This window comes from Oncorhynchus mykiss, chromosome 19, assembly GCF_013265735.2.
Source record: "Oncorhynchus mykiss isolate Arlee chromosome 19, USDA_OmykA_1.1, whole genome shotgun sequence".
Lineage (NCBI taxonomy): Eukaryota > Metazoa > Chordata > Actinopteri > Salmoniformes > Salmonidae > Oncorhynchus > Oncorhynchus mykiss.
This window is the reverse complement of record NC_048583.1, coordinates 25,303,158-25,318,958: the sequence shown is the minus strand read 5'-3', so window position 1 is coordinate 25,318,958 and position 15,801 is coordinate 25,303,158. Positions and strand designations below refer to the sequence as shown.

Genomic DNA, 15,801 nt, shown 5'->3' with positions numbered 1-15,801 from the left:
TGTGACAGTGGTGATGTGTGGTTGTCTCACCTAGCTATCTTAAGATGAATACACTAACTGTAAGTCACTCTGGATAAGAGCGTCTGCTAAATGACTCAAATGTTAAAGTGGAACTGACAGCGTTTTAGCAACATGAAATTAAAATTGTTCAAATACACACCCAGGAAGACTTTTTTTAAATATTTTTTTTTTACATTTTATGACAAGCGAGCACTTAGATATGGTAATTTTCAACTTTTCATAAATTCATTGAATGTTTGGGACTGATGTATAGTCAGTCATTTCTGAATAAATAAAACATCTGTCTTGTCCAGGACCAGAGTTTACGCAGACCGGTGCACCCTAACCAATCAGAGCTACAGTAGGCCTAAATAAGCCATTTGCCACACGGGCCCTGCCATCATTCACCTTGAACTGGACTGTGTGTTTACAGGCAGCAGCAACAGCAGGACTTTAGATCTTTAGAACGCATTCGCCAAAAGCCCCAAAATACACCTGAATGGATTTCTCCTCTTACATTTAGACATTTCACAGTCCTATTGATCAAACAACCATAAAAAGGTAGGCTCTCTTCCCCTCATTTGCCTATGCACATCAACAACAAGATCAACAAATAATGCTAGCCAGAGCGAGATAAGCTCAAATCTAACTAGAGAAAATTAGATAAACCCTCAAACTTTTTAAGCTAGTTGGCCGTCAAAATTGCATTGAAACAATGGGGAATAGTAGCCTGCTCATCCTTCCGCAGCTTGCCTGTTTTTGGAACTTGCCTTCCTGGCAGCCAATTTGATCGATGCCAAATACATTTGATTGACAACCAGTGCTTGACTTGGACTGAAATAGGTGCCAGTACTCATTTTTGGTGCTGGTACTGTTTAGATTTAGGTGCAGGAGCTCCACAATACTTTTGAGCTAATATTCTATAGAGATGCAGGAGCTCAAGCAGTAGAACATTTGAGGTGTCGGTACTCAGCTCCAGTGAGCTCCTGCCCAAGTCATGCACGGTTGACAACTAACAGATAGGCTAACTGTGGATAACAGTCATTCAAGTTCAGCATCGGTAGCTAGCAAAGCAATTCACAATTCTTGCTAGCTAACCAATTCTGGAGCCCTGTCAGAGTGAACACCAGGTTATTGGTCAACTCTCTGACCAAAGCCCTTCTCCCTCGATTGCTCAGTTTAGCCGGGCGGACAATTCTAGGAAGAGTCTAGGTGGGTCCAAACTTCTTCCATTTAAGAATGATGGCCTCTGTTTTCTTAGGGACCTTCAATGCTGCAGAAATATTTTGGTACCCAGATCTGTGCCTCAACACAATCCTTTCTCTGAGTTCTACGGACAATTCCTTCGACCTCATGGCTTGGTTTTTGCTCGGACATGCTCTGTCAACTGTGGGACCTTATATAGACAGGTGTGTGCCTTTCCAAATCATGTCCAATCATTTGAATTTACCACAGCTGAACTCCAATCAAGCTGTAAAAACATCTCGAGGATGATCAATGTACACAGGATGCACCTGAGCTCAATTTCGAGTCTCATAGCAAAGGGTCTGAATACATATGTAAATAAGGTATTTCTGTTTTTATTTGAATACATTTGGAAACATTTCTAAAAACCTGTTTTTGCTTTGTCATTATGGGGTATTGTGTGTAGATTGATAAGGACAATTTTTTATTTAATCCATTTTAGAATGAGGCTGTAACGTAACAAAATGTGGAAAAATGAAGGGGTCTGAATACTTTCCGAATGCACTGTATATTAATCATGCTTTGAACTGCATCCATCTATTCTGCCAACAATGCCTTTATGTAAGTTATGACATTTTGAGTCAAATAAAACCCTATTTCTAAAACCTCTTATAAAGTTGCTTTTGAAGCATAAACTGGGAATTTGATATTTTTTCTACTGATATTTGTTTCATATCTGCAAAGTTGTTAAAACCCTGTAAGTTCCACTTGAATGTAAATGTACATATTGCAGCAGTCTCACCTCTTTGAGGCAGCCCATGAAGTTGTTGCTGACAGGAGACCCAGGCAGGTCGGCGGTGCTGGGGCTTCCACCCACGTAGAAGAAGTCATCGGAGCCCAGCATGGTGTAGTCCTCCTGGGTATACCCCGTGGTCGTCAGGATACCGTCAACTGATATCGTCACCTAGACAACGGGAAGAACCAGGAAGGAGAAAGTCCACTCATGACCATCTTGGGTTTTGGGGGAGAAAGGAGGGTACGGGGGTCAGGGTGTAGGCAGAGGTTTATGCTCAGGTTAATCTAACAGGGACTAGGTTTTTGTCTCGATATTGTGTCTTAGTAATGCTCGCTAGTGTAATGACTTCAAGTGTGTGGCCCAGTCCCACAACCTGGACCATGTCATTGGATTCATCTGTGTTTCTGTCATGTACGTCAACTCTTACGCTCAACCAGGGCAGATAAAGAAAATATTCCCACTGACATATTTTCTTTAACTTTGATGCAAGTTAGTAAATGAGGTTTCTTTGGGGATTTGGCATTTGGTTAGACTTGAAGGGTTAGTAGGATGCCAACAACACCAAGGATAAATTGATTGTGCTCGTTTTAGTTTGAGTTGATATCTGGATAGTGGAGACATTAACAAGCATGCAAAAAAAGGGATGTGCTGCTAATTCTACATATGAACAAGCCATGAGTATCATAGCCATGTTGTAGTTAGTTATCTTCTTAATAACAAGATGAGTTGAGTGAATGGGGTGCTAACACAAAGCAAGGGCTAACCTCTAAGTCAGCTGGATGGAACATGCCAAAGCCCAATCACTACACAATCAGACCACACCAAAAGCCATGAGAGGGGGGGTTATCAAGGGAGGTGTAGCATCAGAATCGCCACTTCTATAAACATTCACCACACACAAATGACAGCGTGAATGGCAGGTGAGTTAAGTGTTAGTTAGGCAGGTTATTGGGAAAGCAAGGGATGAGGATAGTGTGAGATCGAAGGGAAGGATGGAGAAGTTTAGGCATGCCATGCGCCACTGTGTACTGGAAACAACTGTCAGAGCTCCCATTGGTGTACTTTTGGGTTTTCTTTCCTCTTTTTTTGTAGTTGTAGTTGTGGAAAGCTTCTGGCAGTTTGGTCGACAGTCATCGGCCAAAACATAGGGAATGCAAAGGAGGTTTTAGTCAAACAGTAAGCCCTAAAGAAAGACTTGATTTGGAGGGCTTTGGAATAGAGAGGGAGAAGTTGTAGAAAGGAAAGCAGAAGAGGAGAGAAGCTAGTGTGAGAAAAAGAAAGATGAACGATAGAATCAAATCATGAACGATGGAGGGAGAGAATCCAATATAAAGAAAGCCAAGAAATACCAACCCCATTTCCACGTTTTTTTGACAATGGTGTCTAGAATGAAGAGTCAAAGAAAAAGGAAGAGGGGAAGGAAGGAAGGAGCACACAGCAAACCCCAAAAAAAGGAAAATTGGAATGATATCTACCAGACAATGGAGTTTGTTTACCATAGCGTGTCCAATGCCTGATTGCTTTGAGGAAAAGGGGGAAGAAAGGAAATTAAATAGTGAACAGAGGGGTTGTTAATAAAAAAATAAAAAAATAAAAAAATTAATAAACAATGATGAAGAGTTAAGGTGTTGTTAGTACAATAGCTGGTTAGGCAACAGTTAGTAGGACAATGACTCATTCCATGAGTGGTTAGTTCTGATTTTCTACAAAAGCTTGTTCTCGGGGAAAAGAGAGAGAGAGAGAGGGTGATTGAGAGAGAGACAGAGAGAAAGAGAGAAATAATTAAGAAAAATAAATAGAGCGATAAAGTGGGTATAAGAGAAAAAGGGAAATATTTTATGGCATAGAGCTCAATTTGAAATCCAGAGTATTCCATAGGTAGAGGGATGAACCTTGAGTTGACCTTGATGAAGTGATGACATAACATACATACTTACATAGAATATCAACCTGGTTTAGATTCCAAAGAGCTGCTCGACTTTCCCATGAGATAATGCTCCTTTAAAAGAAACACCCTTCCCAGATTGCGTAATTAGCCGTATGGAATGTAACTAGCTAGACTTCATACAGCACCTTCACAAAGCATCCATTTCAGCTTTGAGCTTTCTCCTAAACTGAGTAGAGATCAGATTAAAAACACTACTATAGTAGCAATATGAAAACGTTTCCATTACATTTGGCATTATTGTATTTGACAAAAAATATAAATATAATTTGTAATATATTAGTAGAACTTAAGGAAAACCATTACTACAATTCCTTACATAGTTGAAATCCTAGTCTATCTTTTGCCCCCTTGCCTAGAGCCAGAACCCACCCTCCATCAACTCTCACTGAGGATGTGGAAGGGAACAGGACCTTGACTATTAGAATATTTTGTATTGTGGGTTTGTGGGCGATTTTACAGCTAAACAGAGATCAGTCTGGGGTAAACAGGAGTCGTCGTGGTTGGCTGAAGCTTCTCCCTGCCAGCACCCACAATAAGACGGGGCCGAGGAGAGGGGAGAGAGAGAGGATTGTAGGGGTGGACCAAAGAAACAGTGGACCGAAGAAAACCAGACCGGAAATTGGTGTTCTTGGAATTCAGAAAATATGGAGAAAATTAATAGGGGAAAGTAGGTCAAAGTAGGCATGAAATAAACCATGTCTTTAGGAAATAGTAAGTCAATGGGGTTAAAAATAGACGAAATTAAAAACAACTGTAAAAATTCTTGTGAACGGACCAAAAAAACTACAAGAACAGGAGAATGTATAACGCAATAAAAATATATATTTGGGAACTGTCAAATCTATTTAAGACGAACAAAATATATGGGTCTTCTACCTATCCTACAGTATCAGTTGACCTGAATGTCCTGAATATATCTGCATGTTTGCACACGTTATGTGTCAGCACCACAGTGCTGTCCACTCTCACCCTCCCTAGCCACTATTACCTGTCTCAGGTTGCGCGTGACCTTGACGTCGTGCCAGGTGTTGTCGTTGAACTTCCCGTTGACGGGCTCCACGATGGCCTCGAAGGCCCCTGACCCCAGGTTGATGACCAGGCTCACCGCCCCGTCCTTCAGGGCCAGGTTGACGTAGTCGGCCGACTTCCCCGTGTGGAGGATCAGGCCGTTGCGCTGCCACGTCTTGAAGGAGAGCGTGATCTCGTCGCTGCTGCTCTGGATGGGGTTCTGGGACAGGTCGTAGCAGAAGTACTCGGAGCCGCGGAACGTGGCCACGTTCTCCTCCCGTGCTGCAATGGAGAACAGACAGCGGAAAACAGGTGTTTAGAACCCAATGATAAAGAGAAACCAAAGAGAAAAAGGAGAGAGAGGTTAGAACCTAATATAGAACGCACAACTGAGAACCGAGAGTATTATTATTTGAACGAAGACTCTCCAGATACCTAGGACATTTAACGATGTACTCAAGACACAGTAAAAGCACCACCAGCACACACTTAGGGAGGTACATGAAAAAGGACCATTACAGACACCAATAACACTGAGGAGATATGGGATAGACTGGGTCTCAGGGCAGTGTGACCATCAAATATAATTGGAGAGTATCATGCACAGCTATTGTCAAACATCATCAGAAGCCTAATCTCACCACTTGAATTGGTATTTCTTATGAAATGGCAGGCCTGTTATGCTTTAAATTCGATAAAAGGTAGGAGAGAGAAAAGGAGCGAGAGGAGCGAGAGTGAGAGCAGCAAGAGAGAGGGAGTGAGAGAGAGAGAGAGAGAGAGAGAGAGGGGAAGAATGTGAGAATGTGTGTGTGAGAGAGAACGAGAGAGAGAGACTAGAGGAGAGGAGAGAAGGCATCACTGCCTTTGCAGCTGAGAGAAAGAAAAAAAGAAAGCGAGAGGGAAAGACAGAGGACAGAGAGAGATTGAGACAAAAGGAAAGAGAGACAGGACAGGAGAGAGTGAAGGGAGTGAAACGCGGCGATAAAGACAGAGGACAGAGAGAGAAAGAATAAAAGAAAAGAAAAGAGAGAGAGAGTGAAAGGCTAGCGAGAATGAAATAAATAGGGTGGGGAGGAGGGAAGAGAAGGGAAGGGGGGGGGGAAGAGTGCAGTCGGGCACTTATCTGTGAGATCATCTTCAATTAGCTCTCTGTCTGCTAAGTGAAGAGAAGCTGGGGAGTGTGTGGGTTTAGCCAAGGCCAGGCGGAATTTATCAGAGCCAGCCCGTGCTTGCTGTCTCCGGCTCTGGGCTACAACATGTGCTCTGCATACTCAATAAGGCCCCGGTCGACACAAAATGGCTTCCGTCTTTCATCCTCTGAATACAGCGGCTACAGCGTCTTCAGGCCTCATTCCCTCAAAAGGAATCCATTCCACAGTGAAAATGGCACTTTCACCTATGCATTATGTGTGAGGTCTGGTAATATGAAGGCATAGCTCAGGTCCAGAGCTGCTTAGGGCAGGTCCAGGAGAGCGTCCTTTGACCTCACCATAGGTTAACTATCAGGTCGAGCCAGAGTGAACCTTCACATTTACCTTAAGCACACGTTCCTGTATTAATTAGACCTGGTTCAAATCTACCGTGCTTGGTTAAGCTTGACGTTTGAGGACTGTCCACTGGTTCTAGTGTACTAGGCAAACTAAAACCAATGCAACTCGAGTCTCCAAAAGTATTTGATAAATGTATTTACCAGACGTCTGATGTGCACATTGGACGCTCTAACCGTATGGCCTTCTATGAATGTTGAAGCAGGGATGTTGACAAGAGAAAACCACTACATCATGAGTTACAGTGGCATTCCTCCAGCTGCTACGCGGCAGCAAACTCTTCCAGTACTTATCTTAATTCACAGAGTAAATACACCATTGTGTTAGACATGGCACTTTGGCACACCGATTTGGCACCAAACAATAAACAACATCCATTATTAAAATGTACCCTCCTCGAGGCTACATCCAGTATCTTGTGATGGGTGCAGCAACACGCTACTCTGGAGAAAAAGGGACGTTGTCACTTGCATTCAAATAATGTAGAAACATACACTTGCACCAGTTGGTTCAAAGCTATTATATCAATGGTCCACCTGCCTTAACCAATCACAAACTGATTAGCCAAGCAAACACTACCCACAACCCCCCGCCCATCTTATCTCCAGGTCGGCCAGGCAACCTGACATCACAGATACCACCGCACCTCCTAACGCCTCTCCTGATAGGTTCCTGTGATCAATGATTCATTAACGCAGGTATTGTTTTAACTAAAGACTGGGCCAGACCAGATGTTAGAGCTCATCCATTACCTCCATACTGCTCAATACTTAATGAGCAGAGCAGGGGGGAACCACCCGGAGCAAAGAGGCTGTCTCCACTACTGAGAGGTAGGGAAGGGACAGAAAGACAGGGGAGACAGGGATACCAGCTTGGGTAATACACACTGAGGGTGATAAAGTCTGGGTTTATGCGAGACACAGTCTGGGATTATATGAGGGAGGGAGGTTAGTTGAGACAGTCTGGGGTTATGTAAGTGAGGGAGTTGAGTTGGAACATAGTCTGGGGTTATGTGAGGGAGGGAGGTGAGTTGAGACAGTCTGGGGTTATGTGAGGGAGGGAGGCGAGTTGGAACATAGTCTGGGTTTATGTGAGGGAGGGAGGTGAGTTGAAACATAGTCTGGGTTTATGTGAGGGAGGCGAGTTGGAACATAGTCTGGGGTTATGTGAGGGAGGGAGGCGAGTTGGAACATAGTCTGGGGTTATGTGAGGGAGGGAGGCGAGTTGGAACATAGTCTGGGTTTATGTGAGGGAGGGAGGCGAGTTGGAACATAGTCTGGGGTTATGTGAGGGAGGGAGGCGAGTTGGAACATAGTCTGGGGTTATGTGAGGGAGGGAGGCGAGTTGGAACATAGTCTGGGGTTATGTGAGGGAGGGAGGCGAGTTGGAACATAGTCTGGGGTCATGTGAGGGAGGGAGGTGAGTTGGAACATAGTCTGGGTTTATATGAGGAAGGGAGGCGAGTTGGAACATAGTCTGGGGTTATGTGAGGGAGGGAGGCGAGTTGGAACATAGTCTGGGGTTATGTGAGGGAGGGAGGCGAGTTGGAACATAGTCTGGGTTTATGTGAGGGAGGGAGGCGAGTTGGAACATAGTCTGGGTTTATGTGAGGGAGGGAGGTGTGCTGTACTGTAGAGATACATACTAGTTTAGGGAATACATTGCAGAATTTATTCGGACTAGGGAACACACTGATTTGGTTGGAAGAGGGAGATTAATGGGGAACGAATATAAGCTTGTTTTAACGAGAGTGCATACATAACGAGAGGCCGTATCATCTCATGTTAGCTGTATGAGAGAGGAAGGACAAAGATATATTAGTCAGTCTGTAATAGAAAAAACCCATAACAGCTCAGATGACATCCGCTCAGTTCAAAGAAAGTTTAGTTTAACTTTCAGAGTTTCCGTTCTTCTCCCCCAGGCTTAGTGGAATGAAGTGAACCCTCTCTCTAACTCAAACACCGCCCCCCTAAGGCACCCCACCACCTCCCTCCATCTCTCCCTGTCTCCCATCCACCTCTCCATGGCCCACTGCTGGCTAAACAAGCTTTGTCTGTGTGCATGGGTAATGTGAAACCATAGGGAAGCCAGGGGGACCACAGAGCTTTGCCCATAGGAGCTAAAATGCAGGCAGGCAGGCAGACAGGTAGACAGACAGACATGGGTTAGACAGACAGGCAGACAGACAGACATGGGTTAGACAGACAGACATGGGTTAGACAGACAGACATGGGTTAGACAGACAGACAGACAGACAGACATGGGTTAGACAGACAGACAGACAGACAGACAGACAGACAGACAGACAGACAGACAGACAGACAGACAGACAGACAGACAGACAGACAGACAGACAGACAGACAGACATGGGTTAGACAGACATACAGACAGACATGGGTTAGACAGACAGACAGACAGACAGACAGACAGACAGACAGACAGACAGACAGACAGACAGACAGACAGACAGACAGACAGACAGACAGACAGACAGACAGACAGACAGACAGACAGACAGAGAACACAATGGTAAAAATTAAGAGGTATGGATAAAACTATTAAGCATCAACTATCCAAGCTAGCTTTGGACCAATATTGTAATTTAATGTATGTTTCAGTTCATATCCAATCAACATGCAGTTCCTTCGGAAAGCACTCAAACAATAAAAAACAGAAACAGAAATACCTTATTTACATAAGTATTCTGACCTTTTGCTGTGAGACTCAAAATTGAGCTCAGATGCATCCTGCTTCCATTGATCATCCTTGAGATGTTTCTACAACTTGATTGGAGTCCACCTGTGGTAAATTGAATTGATTGGACACCTGTCTATAAAAGCCCACACAGTTCACACTGCATGTCAAAAACCAAACCATGAGGTCAAAGGAATTGTCCGTAGAGTTCCGAGACAGGATTATGTCGAGGCACAGATCTGGGGAAGGGTACCAAAACATTTCTGCAGCATTGAAGGTCCCCAACAACACAGTGGCCTCCATCATTCTTACATGGAAGAAGTTTGAAACCACCAAGACACTTCATAGAGCTGGTTGCCCAGCCGAACTTCTTGGTCTTGGAGGTGACCAAGAACCCAATGGTCACTCTGACAGAGTTAACTCTGTGGAGATGGGAGAACCTTTCAGAAGGACAACCATCACTGCAGCACTCCACCAATTAGGCCTTTATGGTAGAGTGGCCAGACGGAAGCCACTCCTCAGTAAAAGGCACACGACAGCCAGCTTGCAGTTTGCCAAAAAGCACTTAGACTATCAGACCATGAGAAACAAGATTCTCTGGTCTGATGAAACCAAGATTGAACTCTTTGGCTTGAATGCCAAGCGGCACATCTGGAGGAAACCTGGCACCATTCCTACGGTGAAGCATGGTGGTGGCAGCATCATGCTGTGGTGATGTTTTCAGTGACAGGGACTGTGAGATGAGTCAGGTTCCAGGAAAAGATGAACGGAGCAAAGTACAGAGATCCTTGGTTAAAACTTGCTCCAGAGTGCTGATGACCTCAGACTGGGGTGAAAGTTCACCTCCCAACAGAACAACACTAAGCACACAGCCAAGACAATGCAGGAGTGGCTTCAGGACAAGTCTCTGTATGTTCTTGAGTGTCCCAGCCAGAGCCCGGACTTGAACCCAATCTAACATCTCTGGAGAGACCTGAAAATAGCTGTGCAGCAACACTCCCCATCCAACCTGACAGAGCTTGAGAGGATCTGAAGAGAAGAATGGGAGAAACTCCCCAAATACAGGTGTGCCAAGCTTGTAGCGTCCTACCCAAGAAGACTCGAGGCTATAATCGATGCCAAAGGTGCTTCAACAAACTACTAAGTAAAGGGTCTGAATACTTATGTAAATGTGATATATTTTAAATGAATTATCAAAAATGTCTAAAAACCTGTTTTTGCTTTGTCATTATGGGGTAGTGTGTGTAGATTGAGGGAAAATAACAATTGAATCAATTTTACAACAAATGTGGAAAAAGTCAAGGGGTCTGAATACTTTCCGAAGGCACCGTAGACACAAACACACGTGTAGTTTGTGAGCTAGGGGGCCATTTAACATTCCAAGATGGCGCAAGACCAGGAGGTTACACAGGAAGGACGGACTAAAGCCAAAATGCACCAGCAAGATGGAGATCGGGGTAGAGGTCCCCTGGCTTTTTAATAGCTATAACGATTGTACTGAAATATGGAATTAAGGAATAGGCCAAGAATATCTTAATAAGTAATATGTATGGAGTGGAGGGTGCTTTATGGTGCAGTAATGATTTTTACAGTCTCCATAAGCCTTTCCTATATAACTCTAAGGGGGATGGATGAGGCTGGATGAGACCTGGCAGGGGTCATACGGAAAAAGTGTCTGAGAAAAAGAACGGCAGAAGAAAGAAGTTCTGGCTCCACTATATCTTGTCTGTTTTAGGGTGTGAGAACTGCACCGCCACCCGGTTGGGTAAGGCTTCTCAAAAATGTCTCCTAGAAAAAAAGTTGCATTTTGAAAAAGAGGCTCAGCTCCAACTCAACTTTGCTTTAACTTCAACCCTGATTGATTGAACTTGTTGATCGGTCGGGGAGTTCTCTGGGATGGATTCCCAAGTCTAAAACAGCTGATGGAACTAAAAACCCGTCTGTCTGTAGCCTCAAACCAGACAGGTCGACTCTTGACCCTCAAACACGGGATTTCTGCCTCACTGGATTAAAGAAACGCACAGTCATGTAAAACCTCGCGAGTGTGTCTAGAAGGGTCTACAGACTGACTAAAATGACAGCCCACCACAGACTGTGATAAATGACTACAATAGCCCTGATTAATTAATAATATGGATTGTTTTGAATAAAACATTAATGAAATGACTGGCTTCAGTGACACCGTAGTAATGGTTTTAGTTCAAAAAGTGAATCTGTGATGAATAAGTCATTGCCCATAAATAATCTAGACACAAAATGATTTATGACAAATTCGCTGAATATTTCCCTGGATTAAGGCTCTTTGGTCAGAGCAGTAGCTATAAATCAGGGTTTAGAGCATCACTTTGTGCTGTTCTGTATCTATCTTCCTCTATCTTGCTGGTGAACTCATGACTAGGGAGAGGGTCTGATTTAATGTACTGAGGAGCATCAGCGAGTAATATCCTATATCAGCATCTCTCTCCAATGACACGCTCTTCTTCTTCCTTTCTATCCCTCTGCTCTCGCTCCCTCTCTCTGTGCACATTCTTGAGTCTAGGGCCCTGCTGCATTTCTCGTTCCGCTCCAGTGACTCGCTCCTCCCCTCTGCACGTTTTAGCAAGCACCATTGGCTCTCCCTCCACGTTGTTTTCTACCTTTCTCTGCCTCTCTACCTTTCCCTCCCCATTCCCCTTACCTCCTCCTCCCATCACATCTCCCTTTTCCACTACATTTTCCTGTTCCCTGCCTTCCTCCCCCCTTCCTTCATCAAGGTCTCTTGTGAAAAAGAGATTGTATCTCAATGAGACTAACCTGGATAAATAAAATCTTCCCCCTCTACCTTTTCACTCTCCCGTGATCTATTTCCTTCTCTCACAGCCTCCCTCCCTTCATTTCCTTGCCTCTCTGTAATACCAGGTGGACAGCTTGTGTGAAATTAACCTGGGGTTCCCTGTGAGAATAGCAGAAAACACAGGGGATTATTTCTCCCTGCATTAGCATAATTGACACACACACACACACACACACCCTCACATGAAGGTATAGGTTACACAATTTCTCTCTGTTCTCCCTCATACTGTATAACACAACACATCAAGAGACTTCACTGACCATAAGTGGCCTCATTGCGGACGTGTGTGTGTGTGTGTGTGTGTGTGTGTGTGTGTGTGTGTGTGTGTGTGTGTGTGTGTGTGTGTGTGTGTGTGTGTGTGTGTGTGTGTGTTCTTTCCATCCACAGCCCACCGGTTCTAAAATAGTTTTACTGTTCACTATGAGTATTTTATCTATAACAATAGTTCAGGGATGTTGAGGGCGGTAAAATCAGACAATAATTTAAAAGAACCTCTCCGATGATGACTAGTATTGTGTGTGTGTGTGTGTGTGTGTGTGTGTGTGTGTGTGTGTTCTTTTGCTCTTTATATCTTTCGAATTTGAATTCCAAGAAAGGTTTTGGAAAAATAATGGTTCAATAAAATGTTGTTGTTTCCTTCAACTGTAAGTACAGTTTTAAAGGGATAGTTCACCCAAATTACAAAATGAATGGTTTCCCTGCTTAGGTTTTATTTACCTAGTCACTGTTTAAAATTGAGACTTTTGTGGCACAATCCAATGCAAGTCGATGTTATCCACATATTAGGATGTTGGTGCTTCATCTCCAAACCATCTATAAGTAACTTCATTGAGTTAGAAGCATTTTCTTTTGTTGATACTTTGGGATGATTTGGACACGAAGCTCGAAAATGCCTCCTATTCTCTCCTTTCCTCTCCACCTGTATAGATTAGTCCTAAAAGCCTTTTCTCTCCAGGAAACCTACAGATTGTTCATTAAGAGGAGCATATTTCATTGACAATGAGCCATGCTTCATTCAACAGGAGCATAGCTCATTTCATTCAGAAACAAAAATCTAGACAAAAATGCACAGGGTCTTCGTTTGAGCCGGATGTGCAGTTGAATTACCGTAATTCGAAAAGGTTAGATAAAAAGACACAGGAGCTGTACGTGTGTTGTGAATGGAGTTTTTTATATTTTTTATAACAAACGCAGGACCTGTGTATCAAAACAGGGTGGTGGGGAATCGTGAGATAATGTTGGCGCGAGCACACAAACGTAGTATTATAAAATCCACCCACACCACACAAAATGCAACACACATGCACTTGCACAGAAACACACACCCCACACATTTTGTCGGAGGCGTTATCAGCAGGGTGGATCTGGCCTGAGACCGGGCGAAAGCGTCGAGGAATTCCAGGGTTGACCATCTGTCGGCCTTATTCAACACAGAGTGACACACAGAGACGGAGACAAGCAACAAGCCTAGGACCGGGCCCAGGCAGGTCCATTCATATTCAACAGAACAAACCCACTACAACATTACAACACTCCTCTTTCTCTCTCTCTCGACCCTCTCTCTCTCACACACACTCTCTGCCTCACCTGACAAGGACACCTTACGTGGAAACAGATTGCTTAGCAAATGGGGGAATGATTCATACGAACTCGGTATTGTTAATCAGAATAAAAGTGTTATTCACAGAGTGCTGAAAATAAATGACGTAACATGCAGGATAGAGAGGACCAGAGGGAAAGATGGAATTAGAGAGAGAGAGAGGCGGGGGGAGGAAAAAGGGGGAGGATGAGAGAGGGATAGAAAAAAATAGGAAAGAGAGAAGCTGATTGAGATATTTCCCTCTATAATCATGTGTAATGCCAATTCTCGACTCCCTCCCTACCAGTGGTGTATCAAATCAGGGCGTTCGCCCACGCTACCACAACATGCAGAAGTACTACGGGAAAAGCCTTATGAGGCATTCAAACTCAAAATGGTGTCTTTCTTTCTGCCATCCACATTAAGCTCCACTACGTCAGTATGGGCCACTTTGTTGCAAAAAGACAAGAAGACATGACAATCTGGGGAAGAGTACAGCCTCTCGAAGAAACAACGAGGATGTGGATTATCCATTTTACGGCCCTCTCACTCCATCCCGCCCTCTGAAAATTGTTATTCCATTTTGTGGAAGCTGCGGGTGACTGTTTAAAGCCGTCTCTCCCGCCATCCACTGGAAGCAATTTCATACCCAGCTAATTTGAATTTGATAGCTCTTTTTGATCTCTGGCATTAGTTATATTTCATGAATTCTCTCATCTTTTCAATTACAGGTAACGTTAGGGCTGACAGAAAGAGAGAGAGAGAGAGAGAGAGAGACCACGGCCACCCCTGAAATCTGATCGGCCACCCCAGAATGGGTCGTCTCTGAATATGTAGATCGTTTTGACCAAGATGCACACCGACAGAAAGACTCAATCTCACTGGAGAAAGAATCAGAGCGAATGAAACAGCGCCCCATCGGTCTGTGTAGTCCATGTATATGGCCCGAAATAATATATCATGTCATATTATTTTGGGCCAGACAGCATCATATACATGGACTACAGATACCACGACAGAAGGGCGTTGTTTGCCTGGCACGGATGCTTCCTCTAGTGAAATACCGTAAAACTGAAATGAATAGCCAGGCATTTATTTGCTTAAATCACTGAACACAACAGGCGCTTATTAGAGACATGGTTCTGTTTGAGCTAGGCGTCCATTTCCTTAATGCACACAGTTTTTGCACATTTGCATAGTTAATTGTTTAATTCCAGCATTTGAATACATTTTTTAATTTCCTGCACTAATGTGTTATTATTTACACACTGTTTCACGTTTCTCTTGTCTTAGTATGCCTCAATTATTTATTTTTTTTACTTTTCCTGACAGAATAATTATTCTCCTCTTTGACTGTGCATTTTTGGCAGTTCTGACTTTCACCACTAGAGGGCGGTCAGATTATTTTCTAGGGGTCTGTACTCTTGAAGTTGTTGACTGTTTTTGTGCTTGTCAGTTAGCTAGCAGTTCTCAGCTGTTAGCAGCCAATGGCTAGCAGTTTCTTAGTGGTGATAAAAACGGATGATTGCCATCATTTTTTTGTTGTTGAGTCATACACTAAATGATTATATGTAACCAATCAAATATTAAAACCTTGTAAATAATTCAGTGTAATTCATAGTAACCTCACAGATACACACGAATGACAAAATCATTTCGTATTGTTAACATTCTCAGGGAAGCCTAGCTTCCCTTGACATCCATGAATACACGGCACTTTGTAGGCTTAATGTTATCACACTAATGGTGTTTGTAATAGATGTCCCTTTCCATTCAAACAGCACAGGTGCACAGTGCTGGATTTATTTCGAAGCAGACGAAAGTGCACAGGTGACCTACTTAGCCTACTTTTTGAAGTGATTTATTTGATAATCAGATGAAAACATAATGACGACTGGTTGTGTGCAAGACACATTAAAATGTTAAATGATATGTCTTAAAGCCAATAAAAGCAATTCATGCAGGCGCATGCACACATTGTAGGTCCTGTGGAAAGAAAATTGACCCCCGAATGTCACGGTATAATTTGCACTCTCGATGGCCGTTTCAAGTGAATTTAATGCTGTATGCTAATACCCTTATATAAAATCCTGACCTTGAATGCAAACACTAACGCCTTTTGGAATTTATGTATGATTTATTTGAAAAGGGAAATGTACAAAACCTGAAGCATTAAATGCACTGAACTGTCATAATTATATTGAACGAAT

General features: G+C 43.4%; 1 protein-coding gene across 14 annotated transcripts in view; it reads right to left on the bottom strand.

Moving 5' to 3' along the window:
- nrxn3a (neurexin 3a) overlaps positions 1–15,801 on the bottom strand; it is a 427,764-nt gene that overhangs the window by 326,614 nt on the left and 85,349 nt on the right. For all 14 annotated transcript variants that reach the window (XR_005037682.1, XR_005037684.1, XR_005037683.1 and 11 more), the window contains exons 6-7: positions 4,918–5,219; positions 1,988–2,149 (exon numbers count right to left, since the gene is read on the bottom strand). Coding sequence is in view for 11 of the 14 variants with exons in the window: in XM_036954492.1 (XP_036810387.1) it covers positions 1,988–2,149; positions 4,918–5,219 (464 nt within the window). In the remaining 3 variants the exon portion in view is untranslated. The remainder of the gene's footprint in view (positions 1–1,987; positions 2,150–4,917; positions 5,220–15,801) is intronic.